Source organism: Equus asinus, chromosome 17 (assembly GCF_041296235.1).
Source record: "Equus asinus isolate D_3611 breed Donkey chromosome 17, EquAss-T2T_v2, whole genome shotgun sequence".
NCBI lineage: Eukaryota > Metazoa > Chordata > Mammalia > Perissodactyla > Equidae > Equus > Equus asinus.
In genome coordinates, this window is record NC_091806.1 from 34,387,980 (window position 1) to 34,403,774 (window position 15,795).

General features: G+C 36.4%; 1 protein-coding gene across 1 annotated transcript; it reads left to right on the forward strand.

Annotated features, from left to right (window-relative positions):
- The first annotated feature begins 13,143 nt into the window (after window positions 1-13,143).
- LOC139040656 (olfactory receptor 4D10-like) lies at window positions 13,144-14,079 on the forward strand. Its single transcript, XM_070487405.1, has one exon. The coding sequence runs from the start codon at window positions 13,144-13,146 to the stop codon at window positions 14,077-14,079; it is 936 nt and encodes a 311-aa protein (XP_070343506.1).
- The last annotated feature ends 1,716 nt before the right edge of the window (window positions 14,080-15,795 follow it).

Here is a 15,795-nt window from a genome sequence, read left to right on the forward strand (position 1 = left end):
TCTTGACCCCCACCCAGAGGTGACAGGCAGTAACTGTGACCAAATACTACTACACTGCACAAAACAGAGCCATGCCCTCTAGCAGTATCAAAACGTATTTTAAATCTCCAGACCAGAGAGAAAATGACAAGTACCCAGAAATCAGTCCTGAGGACACAGAAATATGCAATCTGAATGACAAAGAATTCCAGATAGCTATCATCAAAAAATCAACAAGTTAAAAAAGAATGTAGAGAAATAATTCAACAAGTTCAAGAGCTACTTCACAAAAGAGATTGAAATTATAAAGAAGAATCAGTCAGAAATATTGAAGATGAAAGACACAATAGAAGAGATAAAACAAAATATGGATTCCCTGAATTCTCAAGTGGATATCATAGAGGGGCAAATGAGCATAATCGAGGATAGACATGTTGAAATGCTCCAGATAGAGGAGGAGAGAGAACTAAGACTAAGCGTAAATGAAGAAAATCTCCAAGAAATATCCAACTCAATTAGGAAATGCAACATAAGAGTTATAAGTATTCCAGAGAGAGAAGAGAAAGAGAATGGAGTAGAAAGCTTGTTCAAAAAAATAATAGCAGAGAACTTCCCAAGCCTTGGGAAGGAGATGGAAATCCAAGTGGAAGAAGCTATCAGATCTCCTAAATATGTCAATGTAAAAATGACCTACTGCAAGGCATATAGTAGTGAAACTGGCAAAAGTGAATGACAAAGAAAAATACTAAGGGCAGCATGGTGGAAGAAAATAACCTACAAAGGAACCTCTATCAGGCTTTCACAAGATTTCCCTGTAGAAACCTCGCAGGCTAGGAGAGACAGGAATGACATATTCAAATCTTTGAAGGAGAAAAACTTTCAGCCAAGAATACTCTATCCAGCAAAAATATCCTTCAGATATGATTGAAAAATAAAAACTTTCCCAGATGAACAAAAGCTAAGGAAGTTCATAGCCATAAGAGGCTCCCCCTACAAGAAATCCTCAAGAAGCCCCTCATACCTGAAAAAAAAGGAGAAAACAGTTACAAATCATGAAAGAAGGAGATAAAAAGGCAGACAAAATCAGAAAATTGTAGCTATACATCAGAACAGGTTAGCAAATACTGAAGAATAGCATTAAAGATAAAGGGAAGTAAAACACCAAAAACAAAGATAATCTTTTCATTTTAACCACAAGCTGACAACACAAGATGGAATAAGATGTGAGAAAAACAACTTAGGAGTGGAAGAAGAAAGCAATTGAATCAGTTTAGTCGAAGAAAAAGAGACCATCAGAAAATGTACTATCTTATCTACAAGATTTTGAATATAAACCATGATAACCACTAAACAAAAAAGCAGAACAGAGACACAAATAATAAATAAGGCGAAAACAAGGAAACACAACATCAAAAAGTACGTAACTCAATTGGTAGACCAAAATACACAGGAGGAGAAACAAAGGAAATGCAGGAGAACCAGAAAACGAGTGATAAAATGGCAGCATTAGCCCTCATATATCAATAATCACCCTAAATGTAAATGGATGGAATTCTCCAATAAAAAGACACAGAGTGGCGAGACAGATTAAAGAACAAGACCCAACAATATGCTGCCTCCAGGAAAGACATCTCAGCTCCGACCACAAACACAGGCTCAGAGTGAAGGGACGGAAGATGATACTACAAGCTAATGGCAAACAAAAGAAAGCTGGTGTTGCCATACTTCTATAAGACAAAGTAGACATCAAGATAAAAAAGCCAATGAGAGACAAAGAGGGGTAGTATATAACAATAAAATGGGCTGTCTATGAAGAGGACAAAGCACATATAAATATATATGCACCTAACACAGTAAGACCAAAGTACATAAGGCAACCATTAATTGACCTAAAAGGAGATATTAACAGCAACACAATAACAGTACGGGACCTGAACATCCCACTTACATCAATGGAAGGATCATCCAGACAGAAAGTCAACAAATAAATAGTGGAACTAAATTAAAAACTAGACCAGACGGACTTAATAGGTAAATATAGAACACTCCATTCAAACTCACCAGAATACACATTCTTCCCAAGTTCACATGGAACATTCACAAAGATAGACCATATGTTGGGAAACAAAGCAGATCTCAATAAATGTAAGAAGATTGAAGTCATATCAAGAATCTTTTCTGAACATAATGCTATGAAACTAGAAATCAACTACAAGAAAAAAGATGGGGAAATGACAAACATGGAGACAAAACAACATGCAACTGAACAATGAACGGATCGCTGAAGAAATTAAAGGAAAAACCAAAAAGTATTTGGAGACAACTGAAAATGATAATATACCATACTAATTCACATGGGACGCAGCAAAAGTGGTCCTAAGAGGGAAATTCATAGCAATACAGGCCCACATTAACAAATAAGAAAAATCTCAAATAAGCAATCTTAAACTATACCTAACATAACTATAAATAGAAGAATAAACAAAGACTGAAGTCAGTACAAGGAGGAAAATAATAAAAATTAGAGCAGAAATAAATGAAATTAAAACCAAAAAAAACAATAGAGAGGGTCAATAAAACTAAGAGCTGGTTCTTTGAAAAGATAAGCAAAATTGACAAACCCTTAGCTAGACCCACTAAGAAAAAAAGAGAGAACTATCAAATAAATAAAATTATAAATGAAAGAGGAGAAAATACAATGGATACCAGAGAAATACAAAGGATTATAAGAGAATACTATGAAAAACTATGTACCAACAAATTGGACAACCTAGAAGAAATGGATAAATTTTTAGACATAAAACCTTCCAAAACTGAACCAAGAAGAAATACAGAATCTGAAAAGACTAGTCGCAAGTAAAGAGATTGAAACAGTAACCAAAAACCTCCCAAAAGATGAAAGTTCAGGACCACATGGCTTCTGTGGAGAATTCTACCAAACATTCAAAGAAGATTTAGTACCTATCGTGCTCAAACTGTTCCAAAAAACTGAAGAAGATGGAACACTTTCTAACACATTTTACAAGGCCAACATCACCCTGATCCCAAAGCCAGACAAGGACAACACAAAGAAGGAAAATTACATGCCAGCATGGCTGATGAACATAGACACAAAAATACTCAAGAAAATAATGGCAAAACGAATACAGCAACACATTAAAAGGATCATACACCATGATCAAGTGAGATTTATTCCAGGGATGCAGGGATAATTCAACCTCTGCAAATCAATCAATGTGATACACCACATTAATAAAATGAGGAAGAAAAATCAGTTAATCATCTCAAAAGATGCAGAGAAAGGATTTGTCAAGATCCAACACCCGTTTACAATAAAAACTCTCAACAAAATGGATATAGAAGGAAAGTTCCTCAACATAAGAATGGCTATATATGACAAACCCACAGCCAACATCAAACTCAAAAGGGAAAAACTGAAAGTCATCCCTCTGAGAACAGGAAGAAGACATGGGTGCCCACACTTGCCATTCCTGTTCAACATAGTCCTGGGGGGTTTGGCCAATGCAATTAGGCAAGAACAAGAAATGAAAGATATCTAAACTGACAAGGAAGAAATGGAACTTTGCTGTTTGCAGGTGACATGATTTTATATACAGAAAACCCTAAAGAATCCATCAGAAAAGTATTAAAATTAATCAACAACTGCATTAAAGTTGCAGGGTACAAAATCAACTTACAAAAATCTGTTGAATTTCTATACTCTAATAATGAATTAACAGAAAGAGAACTCAAAATACAATCAAATTTACAATTGCAACAAAAAGAATAAAATATCTAGGAATAAATTTAACCAAGGAGGTGAAAGACCTATACAATGAAAACTTCATGGAAATAGAACAAAGAATCCTAAAATTCATATGAGACAACAAAAGACCCTGAATAGCTGAAGGAGTCCTGAGAAAAGAGAGCAAAGCTGGAGGCATCACAATCCCTGACTTCAAAGTATACTTCAAAGCTATAGTAATCAAAACAGCATGATACTGTACAAAAACAGACACACAGATCAATGGAACAGAATTGAAAGCCCAGAAACAAAACCACACATCTATGGACAGCTAATCTCTGACAAAGGAGCTAAGAACATACAATGGAAAAAGGAAATTCTTTTCAATTAATTATGTTGGGGAAACCGGACATCCACAAGCAAAAGAGGGAAAGTAGACCACTATCTTACAACATACACAAAAATCAACTCAAAATAGATGGAAAACTTGAAAGTAAGACGTGAAACCATAAAACTCCTACAAGAAAATATGGGCTGTACACAATTTGACATCAGTTTTCGAAGGATCTTTTTGAACACAATTTCTACTCAGGCAATGGAAACGAAAGAAAAAATAAACAAATGGGTCTTCATCACTAAAGATCTTCTGCTTGGCAGAGGAAATCATTAACAAAACGAAAAGACAACCCATCAATTGGGAGAAAATATTCACAAATCATATATCCAGCAAGGGGTTAATCTCCAAAATATATGAAGAACACATTCAACTCAACAACAACAAAAACAAATAACCCAATAAAAAAATGGGCAGAGGGTATGAACAGACATTTTTCCAAAGAAGACATACGGATGGCCAACAGGCACATGAAAAGATGTTCAACATCACTAACCATCAGGGAAATGCAAATCAAAACTACAATGAGATATCACTTTACACCTGTGAGAATGGCTATAGTCACCAAGGCAAAAAACAACGAATGTTGGAGAGGATGTGGAGAGAAGAGAACCCTCACACACTGCTGGTAGGAATGCAAACTGGTGCTGCTACTATGGAAAACAGTATGGAGATTTCTCAAAAAATTAAAAATAGAAATTCCATGTAACCCAGCTGTCCCACTGCTGGGTATTTATCCAAAGAACTTGAAACCAACAATTCAAAGAGACTTATGCACCCCTATGTTCATTGCAGCATTATTCACAATAGTCAAGATGTGGAAGCAACCCAAGTGCCCATCGACTGATGAATGGATAAGGAGATGTGGTATATAAATACAATAGAATACTACTTAGCCATAAAAAAGACAAAACTGCCCCATTTGCAACATGTATGGAACTTGAGAGTATGATGTTAAGTGAAATAAGCCAGACAGAGAAAGACAAGCACCATATGATTTCACTCATATGTGGAAGATAAACAAATACATGGACAAAGAGAACAGATTATTGGTTACCAAAGGGCAAAGGGGTTTAGGGGTGGGCATAAGGAGTAAAGGAGCACATATATATGGTGACTGACAAATAATAATGTACAACTGAAATTTCACAGAGTTATAAAATCCTATGGCCTCAATAAAATTTTTTGAAAAGAAACACAAAAGAGCAATAGAAAAAGGAAAACAAGTTTTCTTTTCTCCACCCCCATGTGTTTTAGGAACACATAAGACTGCCATGAACTCACCATTACAACATAGATTTTTCATAATAAAATTCTGATCATTGATAACACATTACATTTTTTATGTGCAGGTCATCCTTTTCTTGGCATTAAAAGAAAGTTTGAAACTCCTATTTTTCCTCACTTTAGGGGACCAAAGATCCTACTGCTACAGTTCCTTATTTTGGAAGCCATGAAAATCCTTATCTTATGGGAATCTAAGATACTCCCTTCTAGAAACCCTCCATTTGTTTCCCAAAGATCCAGGCACATTCAATAATTACGCTTTTCTGATTGAACATATAAACAAATGCACTCCATGGACTTCCAGCCAATTAAGAGAAAGAGGTAAACGCAGTTCACTGAAATGTAATTTTTAAAACTTATAGGATACAATAGAGCATATAATTTTCATGGAAATATAGGCTACCAAAATGGACTAAAAAAAGGGGAAAAATCTTTTTTTTTTTTTGGAAGATTACCCCTGAGCTAACTACTGCCAGCCCTCCTCTTTTTGCTGAGGAAGCCTGGCCCTGAGCTAACATCCGTGCCCATCTTTCTCTACTTTATACTGGGATGCCTACCACAGCATGGCGTGCCTAACAGTGCCAGGTCTGCACCCAGGATCTGAACCAGCAAACCCCAGGCCACCAAGAAGAGGAATGCACGAACTTAACCACAGCGCCATCAGGCCAGCCCCAAGGGAGATCATTAATTGTAAATGAATTGAAAAGGTTGTCAAAGACAGACCATTTTTAAAGGCATCAGGCCCAAATTGTATTGTGGGTGATTTCCAATAAACATTTAAGGATCCTGAAACTTTCGGTTTTCTTATGAATTTTTCTTAACTCATTCTGTTAGGACAGCATAACCCTCTCTGCAAACCAGATAATAGCACCTAATATATCTGATAACATCACACATCTAATATATGTATACACACCAATCACATCTTCGAATATAGATGTAAACTTCTTATAAAACATTAGCAAATTACATATCAATGAAATAAAGCAATGAAAAATCATTATTGGGAAGAGTTTAGTCCAGAAATTCAAGGAGAAATATTAATGCTGAAACAGCAGATTTAAAAGAAAAATAATGTGGATTACCTCAGTGATGCAAAAAGTATTCAATACAATTCAGCCCAAATCCTTGCAAGAAAAAAACACTTAAGAAGCCAGGAACTGAAGAAAAAAAGTATTATCTTGATAAAGAATATCTGCGAGAACTATATAGTAAACATTATACCTAATGAATAAACAATAAAACACTTTCCATTACCATCCATGGCTAGACACTGATGCACTTTATTACCACTAACATTAATCTTTAAACTTTAATTCACTACAGTTCAAAAGACACGAGAAAAAATGAGAAAGTATATAAATTTTGGAAAGCTGGAGAAAAAGAAATCATTGTTCCCTGGTATTGAAAGGATGTATCCAAAATAATTTAAAGGAATTCACTGAAAAATTATGGAAAATGATAAAAGAGTTCAGTCAGGTGGTAACATGCTAAATCAAATTATGTACATCATTGGTTTCCTATACACCACCACTATCCATGGAGAAAATGTAATAGAGCTTCCTCAGGCAAAATGAAAGACCATGTATCATAAAATAAAGTCATGATCTAAATGTGCACACACACATTAGAATTGCTTCTACCAAACATCCACTTAAACACACGTCAGGAATCACAGGAAAGGAAGGGAAAGGCTCAGGACCAAACATAGATAGAAAGCAGAGAAGTTAATACCCGTCCATCAGTGAAAGGGTAAACTGGAAAAAAATCCACCTACCAGCAAAGAAGATAACAGTATAACTTGTCTGCCTCAGGCTGGGCTTTGAGAGGAAGAAAGATAATCTCTTCAGAGAATTCAAAATCCTGATGTGAGTTTGGGATTCGAGTTTGCAATGCCTACATGGAATGGGAAGCCCCAAAGTGAGAAATTAACTAAGAATGATTCAGGGTTAGTAAAGCCCTATGATGCCTGAAAGAAACAAATATCTGCCCTCTCTTAAGGAATGCACACTGAACACAAGCCTTCCAAAGTTTCCACATAAATAGCTGAGCATAAATTCATAATTCAAAATAACAAAAAGCATGAAGAAACAAGCCATTATTAGCAAGAATCAAAAGAGACAACCAAAACACAATCACACTCTCAAGGACTTTGAGTACTGGAGTAATCAGATAGAGCATACAGTATAAATATGAACGCTAACAGAAAAAGTCTAAAGGTGATACTTTAAAAACATGAGCAAGAAACAAGATATTATAAAAGAAAAAAAGAGATTTGTAAAAAGAATAAAACAGAAATTCTAGAAATGAAAACTATACTGAACTAAAGAAACTCCCTGAAATAGATCACATACAAAGAGAGAGAATACACAAGAAAGGTGGTTAGGAGACATGGAGAAGAAAACGAATGCATTTAATAAATATTATATGTGACATGAGTTTCAGGAGGAAAAAATAAGAATGAGGAAGAAGTACTATTTTATGAGATATAACTGAGAAATTTTCACAACTGATGAAAAATACAAATTCCTAGATGTACAACATATCCTGACAGAATACATAAAAAGTAATCCACTTATACTCACATTGTAGCAAAACTGCACATCACCAAAGACAAAAAGCACATCATTTCTATACACTAGCAACACTCAGAATAAGAAATTAAGAAAACAATACCATTGTGCCCCGCCTGGTAGTGTAGTAGTTAAGTTCACGTGCTCCAACTCAGCCACTGGAGGTTTGCCTGTTTGGATCCCAGGCATGGTCCTAGCACTGAAGGTCAAACCATACTGTGGTGGCATCACACATAAAATAGAGGAAGATTAGCGCAGATGTTAGTTCGGTGACAATCTTCTTCAAGCAAAAAGAAGAAGATTGGCAACAGATGTTAGCTCAGGGACAATCTTCCTCACCAAAAAAAAAAAAAAGAAGAAGAAAAAAGATACTAGAAAAAAATGTATCTTTAAATTTAAAAGGAAAAGAAAAGAATCCCAATCACAATTGCATCACAAGAATAATACGCCCAGGAAGAAATTTATTCAAGGAAGTGAAAGATCTGTTCATTGAAAACCTTAAGACATTGATGAAAGAAAGTGAAGACGATATACATAAACGCAAAGATATCCCATCCTCATGGACTGGAAGAATTACCATTGTAAAGTATACACGCTACCCAAAGAAATCTACAGATTCCATGCAATCTCTTTCAAAATACCAATGGCATTTCTTACAGGAATAGAAAAAACCATACTGAGAAAGAAGAACAAAGCTGGAGGCATCATAATTATGATTTCAAACTATATACTACAAAGCTACAATAATCAAAACAGTATGGTACTGGCATAAAAACAGACATACAAACCAATGCAACAGAATCAACAGCCTAGATATAAACTCATGCATATACAGGCAATTAATTTACAACAAAGTCAAGAATATACAACAGGGAAAGGATACTCTCTTCAATAAATATTGAGAAAACTGGATAACCTCATGCATAATAATGAAATCAGACCCCTATCTTACACAACTCACAAAAATTGCTTGAAATGGATTAAAGATTTAAGCATAAGAACTGAAACCATAACCTCCTAGAAGAAAAAATAGTGGAAAAGCTCCTCAACATTGGTCTTGGAAATAATTATTTGGCATTGATAGTAAAAGCACGAGCAACAAAAGCAAAAATTGATAAATGACACTACATCAAACTAGAAAGCTTCTGCACAGCAAAAGAAACAGTCAACAAATGAAAAGACAACCTACAGAATGGGAGAAAATATTTGCAATTTATGTATCAGATAAGGTGTTAGTATCCAAAATACTTAAACAAACTGATAAAATCAATAGCACAATAAAACAAAATCAGATTTTAAAATGGGCAGAAGAATTGAATAGATATTTTTTCAAACAAGGCATTCAAATGACCAATAGGTACATGAAAAGGTGCTCAACATCACTGAGCATGAGAGAAATTAAAATCAAAACCACCGTGAGATAATCACTTCGCACCTGCTAGATTGGCTATCATCAAAAAGACAAGGGATAACAAGTGTTGGTGAGGATGTGGAGAAAAGGAAACCATTGTGCACTGTTGGTAGAAATATACATTGGTACAGCCACTGTGGAAAACAGTATAGACATTCCTCAAAAAATTAAAAATAGGACTACCATATGGTCCAGCAATACCATCACTGGGTACATACCCAAAGGAAGTGAAGTTAAGATCTTGAAGAAGTATCGGCATTCCTATGTTCATTGCAGCATTATTTACAATATCCAAGATATGAAGACAATCTAAGTGTCCATCACTGGATGGATGGATAAAGAAGATGTGGTCAGTCATAAAAAATAGAAAATCCTGTCATTTGTGACAACATGGATGGACCTTGAGGGCATTATGCTAAGTGAACCAAGTCAGATAAGACAGATATTGTATGATCTCAAATATATGTGGAATCTAAAAATCTGAACTCACAGAAACAGAGTAGAATGAACATAGGTTACCAGGTGCTGGGGATGGGGAGAAGTGAAGAGATGTTGGTCAAAGTGTACAAACTCTCCGTTATAAGAAGAGTAAGTTTTCGAGATCTAATGTGCAGATGGTGATTACAGTCAACAACATGGTAATACTTGAAAGTTGCTGAGACAGTATGTCTGAAATCATCTCACTCTAAAAAGAACTGGTAATTAACATGAGGTGATGAAAGCATTAGCTAACACTAAGATGATAATCATTTCGCAATTATAAATGTACCAAATCAATACATTGTATACCGTAAACAAACACAATGATACATGTCAATAGTATCTCAGTAAAGCTGGGGGGTGGAAAGGAATTACCCGTCTCAAACACACAAGCTGTCTCATGCAGTTTTTAATCAGTGTAGACTAGCATAATGTACTAAAACAAGACAGAAAAGCAGGTAAATCCAAACCCATGAGCATTCTGCAAACAGTGGAAGTGCATTCTATATAAGATCAAACCATTCAATAAATTCAGCTAATCTTAAATAACTACTGTAATTTTGTAGATAGCTTCACTAACATGCTTATCTAGCTGTATCCAAATTAAGAGATTTCATATGAGTAGAGTGTTGGAAAAGAGGAAAACTGGGCAAGCATTTTTCCCCAAACATCGTCTGTTTCTCTACATGTGGAAACTTATAGCAACATTATGAGACTATAATCATTCTGCATATAATTAAAAACTGGACTGGTAGCCAAGGATTTGAGGTCCAGTTCTCTTCTAGGTTTTTGGCAATCTAATTGAAACTCATTTGTATGTTGTGCTCTCTGAGCCTTACAAGCCATGAAAATCGAGCCCTTGTACTCTCTCAGGCATAGCATTTGGCATGTTTTAACAAAATTCTCTTTGAGCTATGGTTAAGCAGATAGATTTCCTCTACTGCCTCTAAATAATTTGGATACCAATCAAAATGTGTCCGTGTGTGTGTGTGTGTGTGTGTGTGTTTCCACACGTGCATATCTCAGTAACTTCTTAATGACTCCCACTGAAACTTCATCACCAGCAGCAGAATCAGACACTTGACTTCCACTTCCTTGTCCAATATTATTCCCTTTGCAATTCTTATATTAATCCTGAGGCTGAGGGATTTTCACATAAGACAGGGACACAATGGAAGTTCTTGAAAACGTGACTTTTTGAATCTGCCCTTTCTTTCCTGAAAGGGAAGTAAAGACACTAAGATGTTTAGTCTGCTAAAAGGCTATACCTTCAGAAACAATATTTTCAAGAATTAATGTCACCAGTGTTCATTCTGCTCTGTACCTAATAATATACAATTTGTAGTTGGAGTTTCAGGATCAAAGAATTAGGTAAAGACGTTAAGCTTTTAGCTCAGGTTAAAATTGTGGATAGTGAAATTGAGATGTCGTATTGATTACATATAAATAGTTTGACTTTGATATTTTCCAGGTATATTAAATGCTTCAGAGCCAAGATGATCTTCTCAGTGCCAGAAACAACAAAGGTGGGTGTTAACTATTGGGAAGAGAGGTGATGTGTTAAGAAGGATTCAGAAATGTGGTCCATTCAGTGTGAGAGAAGGCATCATGCATTTGCTGTGACTCTTTGAGTTGCTTATTGATGAGGCTGCCTCAGGCTAAGGTCAACATAAATTGGGTTTCCAGAGCCCCTTTCTGCCAAATTCTTATCTTCAGGCAGACTTTACCAAATATTCTTGTTATACGAAATTAGACCCCATATTTATAAGATTGAAGGGGGAAAACAAACCGTTGTGTCTTCCCTCCTTTTTCAAGATTTCCCTTTGTCTCAGTCAAACATAGATTCATAATATAATCCACATGAAAAACAGGAATAATATTAATACTTACCAGAGGACAGTGATGAAAATTCAATAAATCAACATTTCATAACTTTTCACACACAGTAAACACTCAAAAAATAGTATCTTTGTCACTGCTGGAAATCATATCTCCTAAATTATCACCTATCCAGCCCAAATCTACCTCTACTTTCCTCTTGACATTTTACATTTTGTCTTGCATTATGTTCATTAATTTATAAAAATCATCCACTTTTCCTAAGCTGAAAACACTTTGACAATGTGGTCCCATTTATCCATATACATTTGAAGACTGCAATAAATGTCCACTTGCTAAGTATGAGGTAGAGCAAATAATAATTTTAAATTTCCTAAGAATGATCAATAACACCTTATAAAAAATAAGCATTATTCTAAAGATGTGTACATCTCTGCCTGCTGTGTGATGCCTCCACTCTCTTGGCTTTTCCCACAAAGGGAAAGAGGAAGAAGAGAATGTGATTGATACAGTATGCACCACCTCTCAAAAGCAGGTCACTATCTTTATTCTCTTCCCTACAATCAAGCAAGGATCATATCAGTTATGCAAAATGAATAAATTCTAGAGAACTGCTGTACAGCGCTGTGTCTAATACTGTATTGTGCACCCCAAAATTTGTTAAGAGCGTAGGTCTCATGTTTAAGTCTTTTTAACACAATAAAAGAAATTACAGATATTCTTTAAGATTTGGATTTGCATATTGTCTCAATTTGTTTCCCAATAATAAATTTTAAATATTTTAAAATAATTATCAAGCAAATAATCTGATTAGTATAAGGTAATCACAGTGACAAGTAACCTATATGGAACAATAGGTTGTATTTTAAGAAATTCAAACAAAGCAGCCAACAGCAAGGAAACTGACTCATGTCCCAGTAACATTGCAGTAAGAAACAGAACGATATCCATTGTTTTTAGCAAGATAAGATGCTGTGGAAGTCAACAGAATGTTTGCTAATAAGAATATAAAAGTTGTAGACTACGAGTCTACAGTGGTTGGAACCATGGTTAGTTAACTTTGTATTTATGCTTCAGACAGTTCCTGACATTCAATAAATTTGTGTGGAATAAAAAATAATAACAAAATTTAAAAACTAAAATATGTTAATTAAATGAAATATGTAACCATCACTACTTAACATAAATGATTATTCTTTTCAAAAAATAGTTTTATAGGGAAAGAATTATTGAATGACATTGCTTGTGATAATTTGATTTGATCACCAAACTGACTGGATCTTTAAAATTGGGACAACTCAACAAACTGCAAACAGTACAACCACATGAGGAACATCCTGAATTGCATTCTTAGTGCGTTGGAAGAAAACAAAATAAATAGCGAAGTCTTTTCAAATGAAGTAGCTTGAAACAAAGGAGAGAGAAAGATGACTCAATGGAGCTGAAAAACTACACCAGGGTCAAAGAATTTATTTTCCTTGGCCTAACCCAAAATCAAGAACTGAACTTGCTCTTATTTCTCTTATTGCTTTGGGTGTATGTGACAACCCTGCTGGGAAACCTCCTCATCATGGTCACCGTGACCTGTGACTCTCGCCTCCAAACCCCCATGTATTTTTTGCTCCGTAATTTGTCTATTGCCGACATCTGCTTTTCTTCTATCACAGTTCCCAAAGTTCTGGTGGACATTCTGTCACAGAGAAAGACCATCTCCTTCAATGGCTGCTTCACCCAGATGTTTTTCTTCCACCTCATTGGAGGGGTGGATGTATTTTCTTTGTCGGTGATGGCATTAGATCGCTATGTGGCCATCTCCAAGCCCCTGCACTATGTGACCATCATGAGTAGAGGCCATTGCATTGGGCTAATAGTGGCCTGCTGGGTGGGGGGCTTTGTCCACTCCATCGTGCAGATCATCCTGTTGCTCCCCCTCCCCTTCTGTGGACCCAATGTTCTTGACACTTTCTACTGTGATGTCCCCCAGGTCCTCAAACTGGCCTGCACTGACGTTTTCATGCTTGAGCTGTTGATGATTTCCAATACTGGACTGCTCAGTGCACTGTGGTTTATGTTCCTGCTTGTGTCCTACACAGTCATCCTAATGATCCTGAGGTCTCAGGCAGGGGAGGGCAGGAGGAAAGCCATCTCCACCTGCACTTCACACATCTCTGTGGTGACCCTGCACTTTGTGCCCTGTATCTATGTCTATGCACGGCCCTACACTGCCCTCCCCCCCGATAAGGCCATCTCCGCCACCCTCAGTGTGATCTCCCCTCTGCTGAACCCCGTGATTTACACTCTGAGGAACCAGGAGATGAAGTCAGCCATGTTGAGACTGAAGAGAAGATTTGTGCCTTCTGACAAGGTATAGACTGGTCTCTCACTCCTCACCACGTTTGAAAATGTTTGTCCATCACATAAACTCTATTGACTACAGGATTTCTATATAATCATTATATTTCTACTAAGATGCACATGACTTTCAGAGATTCTGATCAGCATGCAATAATAATGTAAAAAGATGAATTTCACATTACAAAAGGAAGTAGAAAACTCAAATTGTTAGCTAGAGAAGTGTTTATTGCTTTTGTGACACAGTCTTGGGAGAAATAAAGAAATCAGAATAGAAATACACTCGGACAATTTTATCACATTGGAATTGTTGTGGGGTTTGTTTCCCAGCTCTAGTGGTGTAACTGACAAATAAAAATGGCATGTATTTAAGATGTACAACTTGATGTTTTGATATACATATAGATCGTGAAATGAACATTGGGGGGAAATGGGTTAAGGTGGGATCCCTCTCTCTTATTTCTTACAACTGTGCGGGAATCTCCAACTTTCTAAATAAAAGTACCAGTAAGGAAAAGGAAAAATATATATGCTCAGACATTCCCATTCCAGGAATGAAGTTGAGACACATGTTAGAAAATAATGCAGTTTGGACATTGGATTTTATAAATTCTCTCATGAAGTAATCACATCGTAAAGAAGTAAACACATCCAAAGTAACTTCCTCCTCTGATTCTATGATAGGATAAATAACTATCACCTGATGGTTTTTCCATATAAACCCACACTCCCATGGATGAGAGCAGGTGCCTGGAAGCTAGCACATTTGGAGTTAGAATATGGACCTCACCAACTACAAATCCTGTGACCTCATGCGAGGTCCTTACCCGAACCTTCCTCTGAACCACAGGTCCACTGGCCATGCCTCCACCACTCTCCCTCCATGCCCTGGGCTTAGCTTGAGCACAGCACTCAGGACCTTGTTTCCAATTCCCTGTCCTCCTTCTTCCTATCTCCCCCGGTAGAAAGAGGCTTTACTTGTTGTATCCCCAGCATCTGGCACAGAAAGTAGAACATGGAAAATACTCATAGAAGTTTTTCAGTTACAAAACTCAATGAATGAATATTGCCTCTAACTCTCTTCTGCTCCTCTCAAGTCATTGGAGAATAGGGTTAAGAAAACAGTTAATTTGTTATTATTCTCTGTTACCATGTCTCCCTAAAAATGACAGAAACATACAAAGCTACATCAGACTATGCATATGCATTCAGAAGGGTTGGCATGAAGTGGGAAACATTATTCAATATATCAGCTTGGCTTTTATTTGTTTACTTTTTACAGCTGCTGGGAGTTGGATATTTTTTCCTCTCATTTCTGGAGGTACATCCTAGATTTTAGAATCTTTGAAACTAGAAATATGTTCATGTCACAGTACAAATCTCAGTCCAAAAATCAGACATGCAAATGTCCTCAGGTGGGGATGTGCCCAGAGCATCCAAGAAACAGCAAGGAGGCCTTTGTAAGTAAATGAAAGGAGGAGAGAGCTAGTAGTTGAGGTCGGAGAGATAATGGAGCCATAGGACCAGGTCTTTAGGAAGGTTTAGACCATTATGAGGATTTTGATTTTCACATTAAACAGGATGGGAGGCAATTGGAGGGCTTTGAAGAGCAGAATAGTGATGCATGTTTTAACAGAATTGCAGGGGCTACTGTTATGCCTAGACTGAAGAGGGATGAGGACAAAAACAGGGAGACCAATTAAGAGGCTGCTGCAATAGTCCCATGAAACAAATA